General features: G+C 43.2%; 1 protein-coding gene across 1 annotated transcript; it reads right to left on the reverse strand.

Annotated features, from left to right (window-relative positions):
• Nucleotides 1–17,868: 17,868 nt before the first annotated feature.
• FGFBP3 (fibroblast growth factor binding protein 3) lies at nt 17,869–18,396 on the reverse strand (the record flags this gene model as incomplete). Its single annotated transcript, XM_084290000.1, has 1 exon — nt 17,869–18,396. The coding sequence occupies one exon, from the start codon at nt 18,394–18,396 to the stop codon at nt 17,869–17,871; it is 528 nt and encodes a 175-aa protein (XP_084146126.1).
• Between the last annotated feature and the right edge of the window lie 992 nt (nt 18,397–19,388).

Below are 19,388 nucleotides of genomic sequence, written 5' to 3' on the forward strand. Positions count from 1 at the left end.
TTAGGAGTCTATTTGTCTGTTTCAGTTGTCTTATATTTCTACATACAGGACGCTGTCCCAGAAGACAAGTTGTTTGCTGGCCACATTATCATACCATGGTTTTAAATGTAGTAACTGGTCAAGATAATGAAAATGTCTTGCTGATGTGGTGGTTATGTGATTATGCTCTATGTAAAAATGTACTGAACCTTACCCAGTTGTGTGGGGAATCTGAATAATAAGATTGCATCACTTAACTCTTGCAGAAAGTAATATTGGCTATGAATAAAAAAGGCTTTGATTTTTAGGTACTTTCTCCCAGCATGTTGCCTGTTCCTTTGGTATAGTAATGCTGGAATTGGTGTTCATGCAAAATCTGTTAAGTATGTTTAAAACATTTTATTATTGCTAAAATGCTTCATTCTCTATGAATGATCACTTAATGTCTTGTAAAATAATGTGGTATGATAGATTTAAGTGGTACCACAATGCTGGTTTTGTCTGTTTGGGGATTTTTGAGCTTTCTTTTCTTTTTTGCATGACATACCTTGCACTCTGAAGATGGAAGCTGTAATGATTTGATAATATTGACCGTTGAGGTGAATCTTTAATCTCTTGTGCAATTAGTTCTGCTTTACTCATCCTGAAGTGTCTTTACATGTACTGTATAACATTCCATATTCATTTAACACTAAATAAATTTAATTCACTGGTTTTCTGGTAGCGTGGGAGTAATTACAGTTGTAAAATGTCAACCCATTGTTTTGAATGTAAGCATGCAAAAAAAATTAAACTACATCATTAGAGGGGAAATTAATTGCATTAAATAGAGAATTTTTTAATGTGGATGGAAAAAACGTAAATAATGTGGAAACTTGTTGTTTAGTATATTGCTAGCTAACAGCTTTAGCTACCAGTCTAAGCTTACCAATAGGTTCGCTATGCATTTAAAACTCCATTATCTGGTTCAAACCTGAAAGAAAACTGCCTGAAGTTGGTTCTGTAAAATGAATAGCCTGAAAATTCTGACCTTTCAGATGCCTGTACAGGTAGCAGTCTGAGATGTAAATGAACAATGACAAAAAAAAACAACTGTTTAGATCACTTGCGGTAATAAGTAAAGATCACTTGTGGTAATAAGTAAATAGCTTTATTTCATTAAGACCACTTACACTGGTTTTGGAAACCTTCTACCGTATGAATAGAAGATTTAAGCAGATATGAGCACTAGAGGGCAGGAAAGTCAATCTTTAGTAAGACCGAAGTAATGAAGTTCTTTAAGATGCCTTAGAAGTACAATTTCAAATCTACCTATGTAGGCTGTTATTTAAAGGAGGGGGAAAAAAAAAAAAAAAAAGTAAAATTAGCTTTTTATTTGCATTTTTAAAGTAATTAGTATAAAAATAACTTCTTCCAATAAGGGAATAACTGTATAAAATGAGTTGCTCCTGTTTTTTCTACCCTGCACTTCCTCATTAAAAATCATGCTCTGTGTGTGTATACATGTACATACATATGCATATGGATATATGAGTACACACACGGTTGTTCTCTCCTTTACTTCACTAAAAATGTGCAAAATAAGGTGATGTACCCAGCAGGTCACTGGTGTCGGTGGGTGTCCATTTGCCCTTCTTCTGCTTGTCTCCTCAACTTAATGATAATAAATCAGTTTCTCTCTTTTGCTGGATAAAAAGAGTAGAATCCTAGTGGTAGCTTGCCTTCTGCTTGTAGTATAAAGGCTTGATTTGTACTCCTCTGGTGCAGTAGTACAGCACAGAGTGCTTTCTCTCCCTCAGTTAATTGGCAAATCAGGTGGCCACATCCCCTCTGGCTCTTGGAGCTGTGCGTTTCCTGTACCCCTAAAGCTGCAGTAGGTGATGACGGTGTCAGTGAGGGAAGTGCTAGAGCTGAGGGTGTGGAGGGAGGCCCCCTCCAGCAGGTGTAAGCAGTGGTATGTTTCTGAGAGGATCAAGGGTTTCTTCACTCTGCCTATGCCTCACTGCTAGATCAAAAAAAGCTGCATGCAGCCAGAACGGAGTAGAAAATATAAAGCAAAAGTATGTGGAAGACTGGTTTGGAGTTAGTGTTCTGCTCTAAAAAGAGGCAAGCTTGGTAACAGAGAAGACAGGAGACGAAAATGCTAGTAACCTTTAAAAAACAAATTGTAGGAGTACTGCAAAGTTAGGGTTACATGTCCCATTTTCAGTTAAAGCAGCAAACAAATGTTTGTTATGAACATGTAGGTGTTATGGGGATTTCAAGACAGCTAGCTAGCTATTCTTGACAACACAAATACTTTGAAGGAGAAAGTTGTAGCCAATTCAAAACGCTAATGATAGACCTGGGAAATAACGTGTGCAAGAGCAAGAAATAGAGTTTGAAAGCTGAAGTCGTGTCCTATGCACTTGTTCTTAAAAACATTGCTTTTGAGCATTATCAGAGAGAAGCCAAATGTCAATCAAAAAACCACCATGGATCATACCAGTAAATAAAAGTACCACATTAAATCATCTGCCTCGGGTGGGGAGCACACAGGTTGAGGTGGGGGGTCACACAGCCAGAAAAGAGAAAGAAGGAGGTGGGAGGTCAAGTGCCCCCTTCCATCTCTCTGTTTGTGATCTTGATAAAATTGATGAATCTGTTTAGCCACCCTAAGAGGAGGAGGTAGTATAACCAAAATATTTCAGTCCATGTCTCGATGGGGGGAAGCAGAGGAGATGGGGGCACTTCCTTACATGGTACGTGTTGATACTGCACAGCAAGTGTGCACTGACAGCTTTGCACACTAGGTTTTTGAGTTTGGACTATCAGGAGTTTTCAGAAAGTGATAGCATTTACAAACCTTAATGCTTAACGTAGATGTAGCAAATGAAAATGCCCTAATGCCTAGAAATGTGTAATTGAGAGTTTCTATAGTTGAAGCAGTTTGGTGTCAGCTGATAATGCTGCTTACAGGGCTGGGGTGGTGCATGCCGCAAAGGATTAGTATGGAACCATGAAGCTAACACCAAGCCTGAGAAACAAACAGGGAAAAGCAGTCTGTTATTTCGGGGTTAGCATTGTATGGCTTTAGGTTTTCTAGCTGCTTTCTAGATTTGGAAGAGTTTCACGGCAAGGCAGTTACTCATTTTTGTGAAGCATTGGGCATGGTAGATCCATAGACAGATGTAGGCTCTTACTAGCCCGGTAAGGAAGCAGGTAAATACCCATTAAGCAGGAAATGAGGCTGACACGTAAGTAGAACTGGAGTAATGTGAACAGAGGAAAAAAATGGATTTTGTTGGAAAAAATGAAGGGGAAAATCAATGTTTGTAATATTTATGAGGCAACTGAGGAGAATGTTGCATCTAATAGCTACTAATTATTGTAGTCAAAGTGGAAGCTGACATAAGTTACAGCAATTATTGTTTTATTTAATGATTGAATGAACTACCAAGCAGTCTAAAAGTGTCATCTTTAATTAAATAAATCTGTATATGATGAGCAATGCCTGATGAATAGTGCTTGGAAGTATTTTACTGATTCATTGCAATCATGCAATAGAAGAAATTAGATTTGGTTTTGGATCAAAGGGCTTCCTGAAAGAGAGACTTTCATTAATGAATAATCATGATAGTGCACCTGTTTTCATAAAGGAAAGTCTAATTCAGGACTTAGGGGTAAGAGCTGGGAGAACTTACAGGATGTCACTAAAAAGCAGTAGAGATTAATAGAGAAAGGGAAAAATAAGTAAGGGTAGTTTCACAATTAGTATAGTCCCAGTAATAGCGTAAGGCCTCTGAAGCACATTGTGTAAAGTTGTTATTTACAGCAAAGATTCAAAACCTAGTAATCAGGGAAATAAATCTGACTTCATAATAAAGGGACTAATGAATGATAAGGCTTATTTCAAAAGATAAGGAATGTGAAAACACATTAGAAGCTGCTGAAAAGAGAAGTACACCTATCTCTGCCAGAGCTCTGTGAAAAGAGCAGGTTAGTGCATAGCTAGCGAAATGGATTGCTAAAGATGCAGAACAGGAAGACCTTGAAGAAAAAGCAGGGTTAAAAACAACTCAGGGGGAGGACAGGCACGCAGAAAAAGAAAGTGCACTGAGCATCTCTTAGAGTGGTGGCAGATCCATTAACACAGGAGGCCTGGTGTACCAGAAGATCTGAAACTGGCTACACAAAATTAGGATGAAAAGCAGCGTCTTGATAACAAGGCAAAAATAAGAGAAAACTGCTGCTATTAATGGTGGAGAAGGAGTAGTCAGGTTGCTGAATTTCTAAAATAAAAAATATATAAATAATAATAATAAAAAAAGTGAACCTTCTATCCAAGGCCCTACTCATATATGTCTTGTAAATGTACAAAATATCTTTAAAAATGTCTGAACATTTGTATAATCAGACTTGAAGTGACAGGTTGATAGCAGAAGTGTGAGCCTGGTTCTAGCACGTGCAGGGCAGACCAATCCCAGTGTGGAGTTCTAATGGGAGTATTACATTGTGGATAGGACTGAATAAATAAATAAATAAAATAAAGGAAACACACTGTCCTTATGTTTATTGTGGATTTGACCATATTCCAAAGCACTCCCTCTCTTCTGAAATACCATCTGCTCTTAAAAGCATGCTTAATCAGTGATAACATAGGAAACAAGATGTTTGTAAAATGCAAGAAAGAAAATAGTAATTTCACACTTGGACCAATTAAAAAGAATATTTCACGTTTAGTGTAAATAGATTTATTCAGGGACAGGCTTTAAAACCAGTCTGGATAATTTTGTATATAAAAGTGCCAGGTGTGTTACTGTACAGAAGTAGTCCAGTAGAAATACTGAAATCATTAAAATAACTGGCAAGAAATATGAGAATCTTGTACCAACTACAACTGTTAGTAGTCAAGAACCCATCAAAATGGTCTGTAAGCAATAGTTCAGCATTTACATATGCCTGCTTTCTGTCTTCTGAGCTGTCCCCATTCCGAGACAATGCCAGCTTTTCAGTAAAGGAGTTTAACACAATGTGTGAGTTAAATATTTCGTATATCATGCTTTTGTTGAGTTTACTTCTGTGAAAAGAACAAAGAGTAATGATACAATGTTGTACAATTAATAGCTTAAATATGGTTAATTGTGTAATAGGGTGCATTACTATGTATTACAGGTGTTTTATTGTAATATCAATAAATAACATATTTTCCTTTAAAAAAGAATAATGCTTAATATGTCTCCTTCACTGGACTGATTTTAAAGTACAGATTTTGGAGAGTTTGTGGTTCAGCATCTTTAACCTCCTGAAATATTCTTAAAAATAGTGGGTTTGGGCTTGCTGACCTACTTACTAGTTTTAGTATAATAAGTGATCTCATATCAGTAAGGATGATGAAATCCCATGTATTTGCCTCAGAATTTCAGCATTTTCAGGAAAAAAAAAATCAGAACTTTATTTATACCTATCCTGATTTAGCAGTACAGCTATTTTAAGGCTATTAACTGGAAAAGTTTCCTCCTCAAACTCAGACACAATTCACTTGTTCCTTCTGTATCTAATTCTGGAGGTAAAATGTAACCAGGATTTCCCAAGGAAATTCATGATACATGTCCTTTAGTTTTAAAATTTCATTAAGATTTCTTCTTTTTTGTAACATTTTTTTCTCTTTTGACCAGTGGAATTACTTTATTTATTTGGACTCGGTGATTTTTGCAGGCCCCTTCTAACTGTACTGCTCTAGCTCCAGTTTAACTGTGGCTACCTAAAGGAAGAAATAAGCATTGCTGTGTTGTCACTAATTTTCCCCTACACTGAGTTCAGAATAGGATTTAGCTTTTGGTACTACAGGGAAAAAGCCACACATCTATCTTGTCTATATTTTTACTTCCTCAACCAAGCTTCTGCCACCAGGAGAGGGGTGCGAGTCATTCAGGAAGGCTCAGGAGGCTGGACGATCCACCTGTGCCTTTCCCCAAGCAACAACAAGGGGTCCCGATCACATTTTCCATCATCAAACTTCTCTGGGTAGCTCCTGTCAAAGACGTCACCGAAGCGCGTCGCAGCCTGTGTGTGTCTGGCAGACTTGTGGTGTTGTTGGCAGCCTTCTGCACCCTCTCCCTCGTGACAGACCCTGGGGACTTGCTGGCCTAAGAGCCAAAACGTCTCATTTTCAGGTCTGTCCTGCTATGGACACCACACCCGATCTGAATAAGAGCAAGAACTCTGCTCTGTGTGACTGGAGGTTCCTGATCTAAAAATATTTTAGTGATGTTTTGGATGGCTTGTGACAGGAATATAGATGTCCTAAATAAATGCTAATTTCCATGAGGACCTCTGTACCTATAGGTATCAGACAACCCAAGATCACTTTTAGTGCTGAGAGTTCTTCTGTTTCTCTACAGCATTCCCTATAATTTTGACTGGTTTCTTTTTCAGGCCAAACTGTGTAATACGGTGATTCACTCCAGAGTTCTGTGATAGCCTCAATATCCACAGAGAAGCTGAAGGGCATTTCAGCTTAGATGGCAGAAAGATTGATCCAGCTTACCCCTAGGTAAGAACTTCAAACAAAACTACCTGATGTTGTTCTTTAACGTACACCTGTAAAAGCAAAATGAATTAATTAATTTGGGTCAATACTAAAGAACCTAAATTGCAATGGGCCATTTTCAACCTTGTATTTGAGAAGAATAAAAGTGTGTATATATTTCTAGAGGCCTTTTATTTTGAGAATTGTGCTTGCTTTGAAGTAGGATATTTCCATTCTCGATGTTAAAAGTATGAGAGTAAGATCACACCATAATAAAAGCTGGCATTTCACATAGTTTCCAGAAAATACGGAGTATCTGCCTCAGAGACAGAAGCTATGATCACCTTCTATTTTTAGTTTACAATTCAAGAAATTAAGTAGAGGAACACTTTTTTTTTAACTAATTGTTAAAAACAAGGTAATCAGCGTAGTAGCACTGTAAAATGAATGTGAAATCTATAGTTCTACATGTGGAAAGCAGCACAAGGGAGACCACCAGTTCTGACAATCAGTCATTCACATTTCCCACTGTTTTCCTCTATTGTAGCAAAATGTGAGAAGCTGCTCTCAAGGCCACACATACAATGGTCTTTATTGGTCTTTACTGAGGCATGATCAGCATCTATGCTGAAAGTGCCAGCTTCAAAGCAGTGTTACTTGATGACATCTGGCAGCCTGGCTTTGCTACAGATAGATTTATGAGCTGTGAAAGATGGTCAAATTAACATCTTCTGCATTCTTGATAGGATTAGGGTTTCTGGGACATGCAGCCATTTGCATATTGCCCTGACTTACCACACTTGTATTGTGTTCACAGCCCATTTTAACAGATTTTTGTAGGGGGCTTTCTCCCTTTACACCTTACCATTTTTCACTCACTGTTGGCAGTGACACAGATGTGTTGGTTTAATAGACCTAGCAGGAATCATATGTCTCAGTCTGACCTCTTCCTGTCAAAATCTTAATGTAAATCAGGGGCAGCAACAATTGCAGTAAACTCTTACCTTCACCTGGGGAAGGCTGTGCTTCACCTGGGATGAACTTGCACACACATACCTGAATGACTAATGCATTTTTAGCAGCCATCAGGGGTGGGTAGAAGTGATGGTGGATGTAAAAAGGAGGCTTTGCAGCTTAGACGCACCCTATAGGACCATGAAATATATGGCCAAGAAATGTTTTCAGCTGATCAAGATACTGGCAAAGAAGCTACAAACTCATGTCAGTGAGGCCATGATTTCTGTCATCACAGGAAAATAAATAAATAAATAAATAAATAAAATAAAATGCTTCAATAGTCTAACTAGTTGAACATCTCGTCTGAGTGATCAATCTAGGTCAGAGAGAATCCTCTGGGACACATTAAAATTGATTCAAAAATAAATATTTTGTACTTCCTTTCTTCACACATTTTCTTCTTGGCTTGCAAAATTTTTTATGGATTAAGGACTGTCTCTATGCAGATGTATATAATTAATCCTAGGTGAGTCCTTCAGGTGCTGCTATACTACAAATAATAAGCAATAATCACAAGTCTTTCACCATGTAGACCCCAAGCACAACTTAGCTTCAGTAAGCCTCTGCAGTTTCAGGCTTACTGCTACTATCTTTTATTTTCCAGGCAGTGTGTCAGTTCACCACTGAAAGACACAATCCAAATCCCATTTCTCTGACAAGTGTGGCATCAGCATTTCTGTTCTGCTGCTGGGGACAGCCTGGCATCCTCTTCATCCACTAGAGAATGTGCATGTGGAATTTGGAAGATATGGTGGGTCACTTTAACTCTGCTGTATAATTTGCTGTACATGATGCTCCGGGATACACTGCCATTATCTAGTTTCAAATCACTGTTTCTTAAGACCAGGTTTAGGGAAAGATGAATGAATGGATCTTTGTGGACTCCTAATTGCATTCAGTTGCAAGAAATAAACAACTTATGCTGTAGACTCATAGCCATTTTCAGTGAAACTTCACCAGGCCTGTTGCTGAAAGCCACATTTGCCTAGCTTTGGACACTCACTTTGTTCCTGTGCGATCACCTCCCTGCTGCTAGGACCGCTGGGGAAACAGAGCCAGCTGAAAATGCCCTGCCCCAGCATGCTTTAACCTGGATTGCATCCCTGATCTTGTCTGTAATGAGGCTGCATAAACACTTGAACTGGCATTAAAAAATGGGTAATAGAAACAATGACAGGAGAAGGACAAGGCTGCCTCTTTCAGCCGCAAGGGCAGCTTCTGCATGGCGTAAGCAATGTTCCCCGGCCTTGGTTTGCTGGTGTGAGATGACCAGGTTAACTGCACGGGTACATGGTGAAGGGGATTTCTAAGGTGCATAGAAAAGATATGTTATCCAACAAATCACTACTTAAAATTCGCAAATAGTACTTTTATGTACTTCTTACCTGGAATACATAATAATAAAAATAAATCAGCTATTCATCTTCAGGAAATAGTGACTTTTACAAGCAACATCTTCTGATCTCCCTGCTCAATTTTTTACACTCACTTCCATTCTGATATAAAGTTAGATGATGTCTTCTCTCTAGAGCCAATTACTTTTGCTGGGAGTGATGCAAGACAAAAGTATTTTCATTAACCTTAGTTAGCTCTGCATTTCTAACAGGAAGTCTGCTCTGCTCTAGCATCTTGGTTTAAGTAACTTGAAGGGATTTGGCATCTCTGCAACTCCCACCATGCTATTCAGTTGTGGGCAGAGCAAATAGAGAAAGGCAGAAATGTACATGGCCATCAGTCTCATTGCCTTGGGCAGCAAGGCGCATGAAGAAGGCCACAAAATGTCTGCACAAGAATGGCAGGTAAAGACACACAAAAAAGGCAGAGCAACCTGGATGATATTCTAGTGGTTGTGTACTCCTAGTTTTATGACATTATTTTGTTACTAATCTACATTCACTGCACAGGCATGTTAAAAGGAGGAGTGGGTAGCGTGGCTTGGCTGAGGGGCTCATATCTTGCTGGAAGCAGACCAGGAAAGCTGCCAGCACCAGGTGATTTAGGCTATCCCTGCCAGCCCAGTGCTGACAGACAGGGTCAGCCCAAGGCCTCTTGGTGGCCCAGTGATGTGTTGTCCCCTCAGGTACACCCTGCTGGCCCTGGCCCTGGAGCTGCCTCATCTCCCAGGGAAGAAAATGGGAGCCTTTATCTCCCTTAGATCTACAATAACTGCTTAAACCAAAGTGGTTTTTTTTGTTGTTTTCTGCTACTGTTCTGCTACATGACTATGGCACTGTCAAGCTCTTGGCTAAGATGAGTCCATTGCAACAAACTGTCGATGTTACCTCAGCTATTTACCATGGACCATAAACAATTTCCAAAGCTCCCAGAAGCTATTAAAATGCCGTTGATATGTACATCTCTGGGCCGCGGGAGCACGCTCATTGGCCCCTCACTGGGTGGGATGACATCAGGCCTCACTCTCAATAGGGCCTTCAGTTTGCCTAAATGTCTGCTGAGGGCTGTGAGAGAATAGAGCTGAGGGGAGAAAGCGTCCGCAGTACATGGTCTCAGATCCAATGAAAACACAGACAGCTTCAACTGGGGATAAAAGAACTTTAAAAAAAAGGAGAGAGAGACTGTAGTCTTGGAGCTGCTATTAACAGGAGATGAATCGCAAGAGACCATTTCATGCCGGGGTACTTTACAGAGCAGAATCCCTAACAGCCATTAGCTCTCAGTGAGAGTCGTGTCGAAGCCCTTTGCTGTCAGGACAGAAGCATGCATATAAATTTTATACCATTTGTCTTTGAGCAGAGACAAAAGATCAGCTCAAAATCCTCAACATCTTGTCTCTACTAACATGAAATAATACGCTCTTGTGTGGCTGTCTTGTTACCTTTTTCCCATCAAGAGAATGCTAGTGATAAATTTATTCATGCTTTTGGAAGGTTTTGCTCTTTTTTTTTATTTTTAATTTTAAAGGAGAAAATACAAGAAGTTGAGGCTGTATTAATTTCTGTTTCTGTTCTTATTCCTGTGACAATCATGCAGCTGCTAAGGGTGGTGACTTCAGGAAGCATACAGTACTTTTTCAATTGAAAAGAAGCACAGCTTTAAAAAAGTCAGCCACTATGTTTTCTTCCCCTGCTTTTCATTAAACTAATTCAGAGGATGATGTCTCATTTATTTTCTATTTCCACATGCAATCTTAAAAAAAAAAAAAAAAAAAGTATTTTTTGCTCTTTCTCAACCAACAATTCTAACCCTATAGACATTTTGGGACCTATGACCTTAACTTGCTCATGCAAAAAAGTCTGCTCAATCCAGTAGGTCCACTCAGACTAAATAGTGTCTCTAGATACAATTTGCAGTAAAGATCCTATACAACTTTTTTGGTGTTTTTTAAATTCATTGTGTGTGCTGAAGTAGATCAATTTTACAGTCTAGGGCTTGGATCTCTTTAATTGAAAAAAATCCGTTCTTTGTATTTTCTTTGTTAAAGAGATACTGTATTCCCCTTTGATAAATAGTTATTTTATCTTCAGTACTTTGTGAACGTGTAAGGAGAAATGATGAAATTCTATGTTCACAATAATTCTCATCAAACATTTTCTCATTTTATGACAGTTTAAATAGAAAATAATGTTATGTTAGAGTCTGAATTAATACTAAGAAGATTTACTTTACAAGGAATAATATTTTCTCTGAGAGACAAACATAACTCTTCTCTGGCTGATAAAATAGCTCTGCAGTGGTGCAAAATGGAAATAAAGTTAGAGCTATTGACTGCGATTCACTTATAACAAAACACTTCTGCATGACACAAAGCAAAACTGAGCAGGCTAGCTCTATATTCAGTATTCAATAATTTTACATGCTTATTTTTATATGTTTTCCTAGAGCAAATTATAAGACAGCCACTCGTGTGGCGATGGTCCTGTGCACCTCTGGTACCAACACAGCAAGCAGCAGAGCTCTCTATCCAGCACGCCACACACACTGGCAGTGAGGAGTCATGAAACGCATGCACCCATCCAGAATGCAAGGGCCAGCAGCAAGGACAGAGCTCTGAAACACATACATATATCATATCTCATATTCTTGCTGTCAAAGAAAGATCTGTGCTTTTCCCCGGTACTCTGAGACCACACGGGCTGTACTTCGGCACTTGTCCCCGCGGCTGGGCTGTGCAGGAGCCGGGGGGAGGCGCGGGGGGCTCTCCCGTGGGAAGGCTGGAGCCGATGGGTGAAATCACACCACGGCAGTCAGGCTGTGCCGCTATTCACAGCGGGAATGTGGGCTGAGTTGGGGCTGCTGCTTGCCGCCCCTCTCACGCCCTCGTCCCGCTTGGGGAAACGTGCATCATTAACCTTCTGAATGCTTGAAAAACACTGGGCAAAATATTTGCCTTCACAGCGGCCAATGCAGACTGTACGCATTGCACAAAGCAAGGCACATACCAAGTGAGGTTAAGCCCTAAAACTCGGAATTGTTTCTAATTCTGTTGATATCTTATACATGATTGTATTTAGAAAGAGCTCTCCCACTTGAGGAAAGAGTGTGAGGGCTGGGTGAGTTAATCTAAGCTCTGAAATACTGTATGGTTAAAAGCCTCTTTCATGTAACTGTGTTTATGAACTGAGCTAAGAATTCTTAAAAATCCAAATTATTACAAAGGAGAGTGTCTGGTGTTTGGCAAAACCACAAAGCCTGCCATTCTCTTGACTGCCTTGTTTTACAGTGGGTTTCAAAAAAGGGCTCACAGCACAGGGGAGTGCCTAGAATATGCTGGAATCACTTAAAGAAAATTCCCAAAGATTTAAGATTCCCTTATCAAATTTGCTTGCACTTAAATGGTTGTTTTTTGTTGATGTTTTGTTTTGTTTGGTTTGGTACTCTGCCTTATTCTTCTTTGTTAATGATTACTTTTAAGTTGCACCACAAATCTCCAAAAACACAGCTTCCTTCCGCAGGATCCCCCCAGAACAGGTTGGTCTTAATCCCAGGTAGAAATCTTCAATGCCAAGTCATCAGATGCATCACCTTAGCCCAAAACACTGGCCTCATCTCCTTTTCCAAAACCCAGTTTCTCACAAATGACTGCAATAACTGAGACTTCTCCAGCCTAGCTGAGGCCTCAGTTTAACCAGGATCTGGATGAGGAAGGCAGACACGTCTCCACACAGAGCAATCATGGCCTCTAGTGCTGGAGGCCACAGGCAGTGCTGAGGGGGTGCCGAAGGCTGGGCTGGGCCCTGCTGTGCCTGCCTGCCATGCTGGTGGTGCCAGGCCCGCCAGACTCATGGACACGGCAGCATACAGCATTAAGCTACCTTGTGGCAATGACCTTTGTGGCCTTACTGAGTTTCCATGAGCATATTTTAAGTTAAAATGTTGTGGGTGACGAGCGGTGTGGAAGTGGCCTCCAACACCACTGACTGGTGAGGGCCACAGTGTGAATTAATGTGGCTTTTTTTCAGGCATCCTCTTGACTGCAGACATCTCAGCTGCCACAGCAAATGCTGTGCTCCTGAGGCACTAGCTGCTAGGTACACTTTCGCATGGTCACACCTGTAAATAATGTCATCTTGCTCCTCGGGTACACCTCTCTGCTCCATCCTCCTCCTCTTTTCTGAAAATCAGGCACTTTCCACACCAACGTGCCCAACGCGGAAACATGGAAAGGGTAATTCCAGCTGTGGTAGCTGTGTACCAGGACAAAGGAGCAAGCTGACCAAAGTTTGGGGCCTACAACCCACGGCCCTCACGGGAGCAGCCACTACAGTCCTGGCTGCTGTCTGGAGCCAGGCACCATGTCTCTAGGCTATGGCTTCTGGCAGCCCCCAGCTTTGTCTGAGCTTTCATGGCCACCAAAGCTTCTGGGTGAAGAGCTCTGTGGCTCAGCCACTTCAAGGATTTTTTCCAAGCGACCTCCATAAACTGCTTCCCTCAGCACTGTGCTGGTGGTGGTGGCAGCCACCCCGTGCCACCACCATAGCATCATCGTTTGCCTGCTGGTACTGAGGCACCACAACCTCATGGCCTGTCAGCACTCCTTGTCTGGCTCAGCGTCTTTGAAATGGGTTGGGAAGAAGTGGGCAGGAGCAGGAACAAAGCTCTGGACAGTTTCTACAGGTCCTAAGTATGTGTCAAATGAGAAGGGGACAGAGAAAAGTAACTTGCAGAGTCAGTGTTTGCAAGGCAGATGTGGACAAGCGGGCCCAAGTGCCAGATTGCAGTAACTGGTATGCTGGGGATGCACAGAAGCCAGTGCCCGTCAAGTCAAAACTGTAAGTATTTGAAATATGCATCTGACAACTCAATAACATTAAGGACAGTGTAGCATCTTAAATTTGCAATATGTACACTATATATTGCAGTATATTGTCATGCATTGGCTTATTGTAGTTTTCCTTTATAAACCAAGGACAGATGGATGGATGGATAGTACTGCAAAACAAGAGCTAGCGTTGTCCAGATAGGGCAGAGCACATTTTCCACCTTTCCTTTTGTGAATACTAGATTGTTCTCCCACCTCAATCTAGGCTTAACTCACAGGTGTCAAACTAACTTACAGAAATGGAAATGTTTTAAAGCAATCGACAACCATGATGAGCCCTAAAGCATCTGTCGCTGTGAATATCACCACTATGCAGAACATTCACAGATTCCTGTTCTTAGTTCAGATCTATTCAATTATTGCAGAAAGATTTATTTCATTTCCTGATTTTGTGATGTCACTTTATAGGAGTGATTGTTGTAAACGGCAAGACAGCTTACTGTCTCCTAGAGTAACATAGTATAAATGTCCCTTCAAAATCAGAAAGTGGTGAAAGAAAGATTGTTAGTTTGCTATTTAATAAGCTCAAGGGTTTGGTATGTGTAAAAAGCATAAGTAAAGCCAGCTGCATTAAAAATATGCCCAGATTCAGCATCATAATTTTTCTCCAAAGGAAAATCAAGCAGCAGTATTGCCAGCTCTTTAAATCCTGTTGGAAATTCTAGACACTAAGGTATTTGTTTTTATGGTCTCATAAATGGACGATGAACAGTGAATTCAAACTGTTTGCCACCTCTACTGAGAAGCCAAAGGAAAGAAAATATTTTTGATTGTGTGCAATATGGGACAACGCTGATTTTTATTTTTTTTTCCATGAAAGCTTGTGAAGAGTTGGAGCCCCCAAAATTCAAAATCCAGAAGCTAAAAACTCAAATGATTCGTTATTTTTAAAGATAGCTCACTATGTTCATTGACAGACAGATCTGTTATCCTGACAGGTTCAGCTGGCAACAACCCTGTAATGATAACACAACCTGCAGCTGCATGTGGGGAAGGTGCCCTCTCGTTAATGATGCCTGGAACCACCTGCCCCTGGGGGTGGAGAGTATATCAAGCCTGTGGGGGAGGTGGTCAGGGTTTGCTCTTTGCAGCCTGATTAAGCTGGTCCTTCTTACTGTAGGTACTGGATGGCTATGGAGTGCTGAAGAGGGAAGGATGAGATGATGGGAGGAGCCATCCAAGCAGGGAGTTGGATGATTGGTGATGGACTCCTACAGTTGCAATGGGAAAGCAGAGGTAAGGCTGGCTGCAGAGTGGAAGCCTGGGTAGGTTTGGGTGTCTGAATTAGATTGGGGGGTGTGTGTTTGTGTGTGACAAGCATGTGATGAAGCTGTTACAGGGCTAGAAAGAAATAGAATCACTTAGAGATTAAGTTCTTGGCTATAGTTTCTTCCTGTGTTTCCTTGGCTTAACTGATGGTGTCAACTGTCGCCTTACCATGGAAGAGGATGAAAACACTGTGTTAGGAGGTTAAGAGCCACAGTTTCCCCCTTAAAAACAAATCTGAGGCTCAGACTGGTTTTCTAGCCTTTACTGTCTCTAATACCTAAAGTACAAAAGCTCAGTAACTGTTGCCATTCAACTCTGGGCATTGATGTTATTAACCACAGTAGATGCAATGAATACAGTCTCCTGAGTTGTTATAATTTCATTATTTGATGCAGAGTAGTGGGAATAATGTGGTGAAACTCTGAGCCAGGGGTCCTCTTCTTTCTCCTCCCTCTAGTGTTAATTGCTTAGAATTCCTAGCTGGGTTTTTGTAAAAGTAGTGTGATGTGGATAAGCAGATCAGTTGCCATGGTGTTCCACCTTTGCATCTGACAGTGTGAAACCCAAGCTCTAAAGGCACTGCACAAAACTGTTGTACCAATGCCATGGAGGTAAAACTGTGTGTTATTGGAAGATACCATGTGCTGCTATGGCCAGCAGCCTGTTATATGGCTGTTTGTGTGTTATGCACATGAAGGAAAAGTGAGTTGTAACAAAAAAAAAAAACTTTGTGCATGTCATGCATTGACAGTCAACCTTTTGCATAGTCCCGCTGAGCATTCAAGCTACTTGCTGTAAAGGAGAATGCCTCGGCACCATGAGCTGTGTACAACTGCCTGGTCCTATTGTGAAAGCAATGGGGCAGATCCTTTTTGCCTCTTTATGTTCTTCTAACAGCCATCCCTGAAACCACATAGCCTGCAAGTGATCCCAGTTATGGGCAGGCACTTTGGGCTGTGTAGGACCACAGATGCCTAAATGCCTGGGGGGATAGGCTGAGGGCTGGTTTGCAGAGCAGGGTGTGCTGGTTGCTGCTCTCCTGAAGTGTTCACCCATGTTGTGACCACATTCAAGTAGATCTGTGGCTCTTGGTATTTTGAAGCAGATCTGGGGGCTGCAAATTTGTGATTCATCACCAATACTGCTGCTCTGTTAAACATGGAGGTTAATGGTGTAAAAGGGCTAAAGGACAGACTGCTGAGACACATGTGCTTACAGAGCCACTACATAAGCAGTTCTGTTTTGGTCCTTTTCTTAGCATCCTACCCTTTCCGTGTGGCTTTCTTCAAGTAAGGTAAGTTGTAAATTGGGTTAGATGTTACATGAAGTGGCCATGTTTAGGACAAGTAAAAAGTAGCTGTCCTTGAATAACCTTTTCTGAATATTCTGTAGTAGACTAAAATATAATTTCAAAACCAATATTTAATATCTTTAGGTAGTATTTCATCAATCTCGAGTCTAATTGAATGCTTGTGTTGTGAATTTACATCAAGGTAAGTGTTACGTGTTATCTTCCCAGTTTTTGAGCACCTGAGTTGTGAAGGCTGTAAGTCAGAAACTGCTTCTCTTGTCAGAGTTAAGTTCCATTTAAAATTGTTAAAATTCTGTCTTAGCTCATATCATGTCTGTAGATTGCTGTGCTCACCTGGGAGGTAGAATAACTTTGTCCTCAGAAAACTTGTCAGTGAAAGCCAAATTTTTACAACACATTGTCATTTCCCCTGTATGAAAAAGTCAAACTCTATAATCCAGCATGGTAAATAATGCTGCCATACAAATATATATATATGCCTAAACACTCATCTGTAATGCTAGAGTTTTGACAGAAGTGTGTTTTCCTGAGGCAAAGAGCTGGTCACAGTGACTGCTAACCTTGTAAACAAAATTTTAAAAAATAAAATTGCTGGCTGCTACTTCCAACCCAGCTGCTGTCCTAGGAGATATTTTAGGTTGGAAGGTGCTTCTTGAGGTGACTGCTCCTTTGAGCATTGTTTGAAGGGGACTGGGTTTTATTTTTGATACTGCATAGTGTGCTTCATCCACAGCTTGTTTGTGTGCCTGCTAGGGACTTGATGTTTGATCATGGGTGAGCAGACCACGAGTGCTCAGCTGCTGCTAGGATATTGCTCCTCTATGCTTGGCCTGCTGATGCACTCCGTCCAAAACCTATTTCAAAGCAATCCTGATTTCAAAATGCTGTGTAATGCAGAAGCAATGTGTGAGAACAGCATTTCCCTCTAAGTGGGAATGTTGCTTTGGCTGTAGCTCATTAGCTAGGTAAAATACTCATTTTCAAGACAGTTTCTGTGAAACTCATCTGCTTCTCTGTCTCTTCACAGCTGTTTCCTCACCTAACCCTCACCATTCATGTTAACATTTGCTCTTTGCCTTCATCTACTCTGTGGAAACAGGATTGGGCTAACTTGTGAAATTTGTGTAAGAGAGGAAGCTTTCCTAGGACTACTTACTATCTTTATTTTGGTTTAAATGTCTAGTTTTCTAATTGGTCAATTTCAGTGCAACTTTACCCTGTTACAGAAATTGTTCTGTGGGGAGGGAACAGCTGTTCTGGTGGCAATTTAAGTCAGGAAACATTGATGTCCTAAGCCACAAGGATGGTCTCTGGCTGCCCTCACCTCCTCAGGCGTTTGGCTGGCAGGTGCCCCTCAGCACCAGCAGGCTCTGCAGGGCTCCAGGGAGAAAAGAGGCGAGCTTCAAGAGTGGTACGAAAAAGTCAGCTTTTTATTAGGGGAGGGGGGAAAAAAAAGGCCAAAGGGGGAGAGGTGGCCTCAGACAAGTGCGGGCCGGCGGCTCAGCCCTGCCAGAAGCCGACGAAGAAGCTGCAGAGCGAGTGCCACCGCTGGGCGCAGTAGGTCTCCACCAGGCGCTCGGGGGGCTCGGCGGAGGCTGGGGGCGGCGGCGTGGGGCCGGGGTCGTGGCCGGGGCTGGGCAGCAGCAGCCGCAGCTGAGCCTCGGGGGGCGCCCGGCCGGGGCCGCATTGGCGAGGGCCGAGCGGGGCGCCCTCGGCGCAGGGCCGGCGGCGGCGGCGCAGGTGGGCTATGACCTGCCGCCAGTAGCGGCGGCTGCGGGCGCCGTAGGCGGGGCAGCGGCGGGGCTCCCCCCGGTACACGCAGCTCCGCGCCGCCCCGCCGCCCGCCGGCGGCCGGCAGCTAAGGCGCAGCTCGCTGGCCCCCGCCGCCCAGCGCAGCTCCCACTGGCAGCGGTGCCGCTCCGGCGTGGAGAAGCGCCCCGTCTGCGCCGCCTCGCCCGGGCCGCCGCCCGCCGCCCCCAGCGCGGCCAGCAGGGCCAACGGGGCCAGCAGCGCCAGGGGCCGCCGCATCTCCTCGGCGCCGCGGGAGCCTCCTCCGGTGCCTGTGGGAAGGCAAAGCCAGCTCCGCACGAAGCCGCCGCTGCCCCATTCCCTCCCTCCTTCCCCGGGTTTCCCTGCTGCTCCCCCCCCCCCCCCCCCTTAGTCCCCCGCCGCAACTCACGGTGTGCGGCCGGCTGCCTGCAGGTGCCCGGCCCCGGCGTGTGCAGCGGCGGGGCCGGCCCGGGGCTTATCAACGGCCGGGGGCTGCCCCCACCGACGCCCCTCCCCGGTGTGGGGCACAACGCTGGGTGTTCCTCACCCCGGCCGCACCCCGCGGGGCGCTCCGTGCCCTGGCGGCACCGGAGGGAGGGAGGAAGGGGGGGGGGGGGGGGCCTTGGCATCCCCCCGCCTTCTTCGGGGAAGCCGGAGACGGGGCTGGCCCCGGGGGGAGCGGGGGAACCGGCCCGATACTGGTGGCTCTGTCGGCAGCCTCGCTCCGGAAAGGGACTTCTGTTTTCTCCTTTGGAGTTCATGGGGTTAGAATCGGGGTAAAGAGAAAAGGGTTCTCACTTCAGAAGGTAGATACCGGTGTGGGTAATTTTGGGGTGGTTGCTTTTTTTTAAGGTGGAGGCAGGATTCTAATGGGGGCATGAGCCTAGAGCTTGGTGTTAGCGCATGCTTAGGGATGCAAGATCAGCCACCGCTTTTAGAAACCTCTGGTCGGAATTAAGCTCTTAAAAGTCCCCACGTGCTTAGGTTTCTGAGTGATGTACCCTTCGCATCTGCTCCAAACTCCGATTTCCCATTCCGACCCTCTCCCTAAGATCAGGACGAGCCCGCATCCCGCTGTTGGCAAAGAGCTCGGCCCTGCACGGCACGGCACGATGGGGATGCTCCTTGTCTAAGGCACTTACAAGAGAGCTCCGGGCTGCCAGCTCGTGAAAGGATCACTACTGGCTGCGCATAGACCCACGCATCCCTGCGTATGTCGGCGTGGCGATATGTCGCGCCGCGACAGCACC

Source organism: Netta rufina (assembly GCF_964035555.1).
Source record: "Netta rufina genome assembly, chromosome: 7".
NCBI classification, from domain to species: domain Eukaryota; kingdom Metazoa; phylum Chordata; class Aves; order Anseriformes; family Anatidae; genus Netta; species Netta rufina.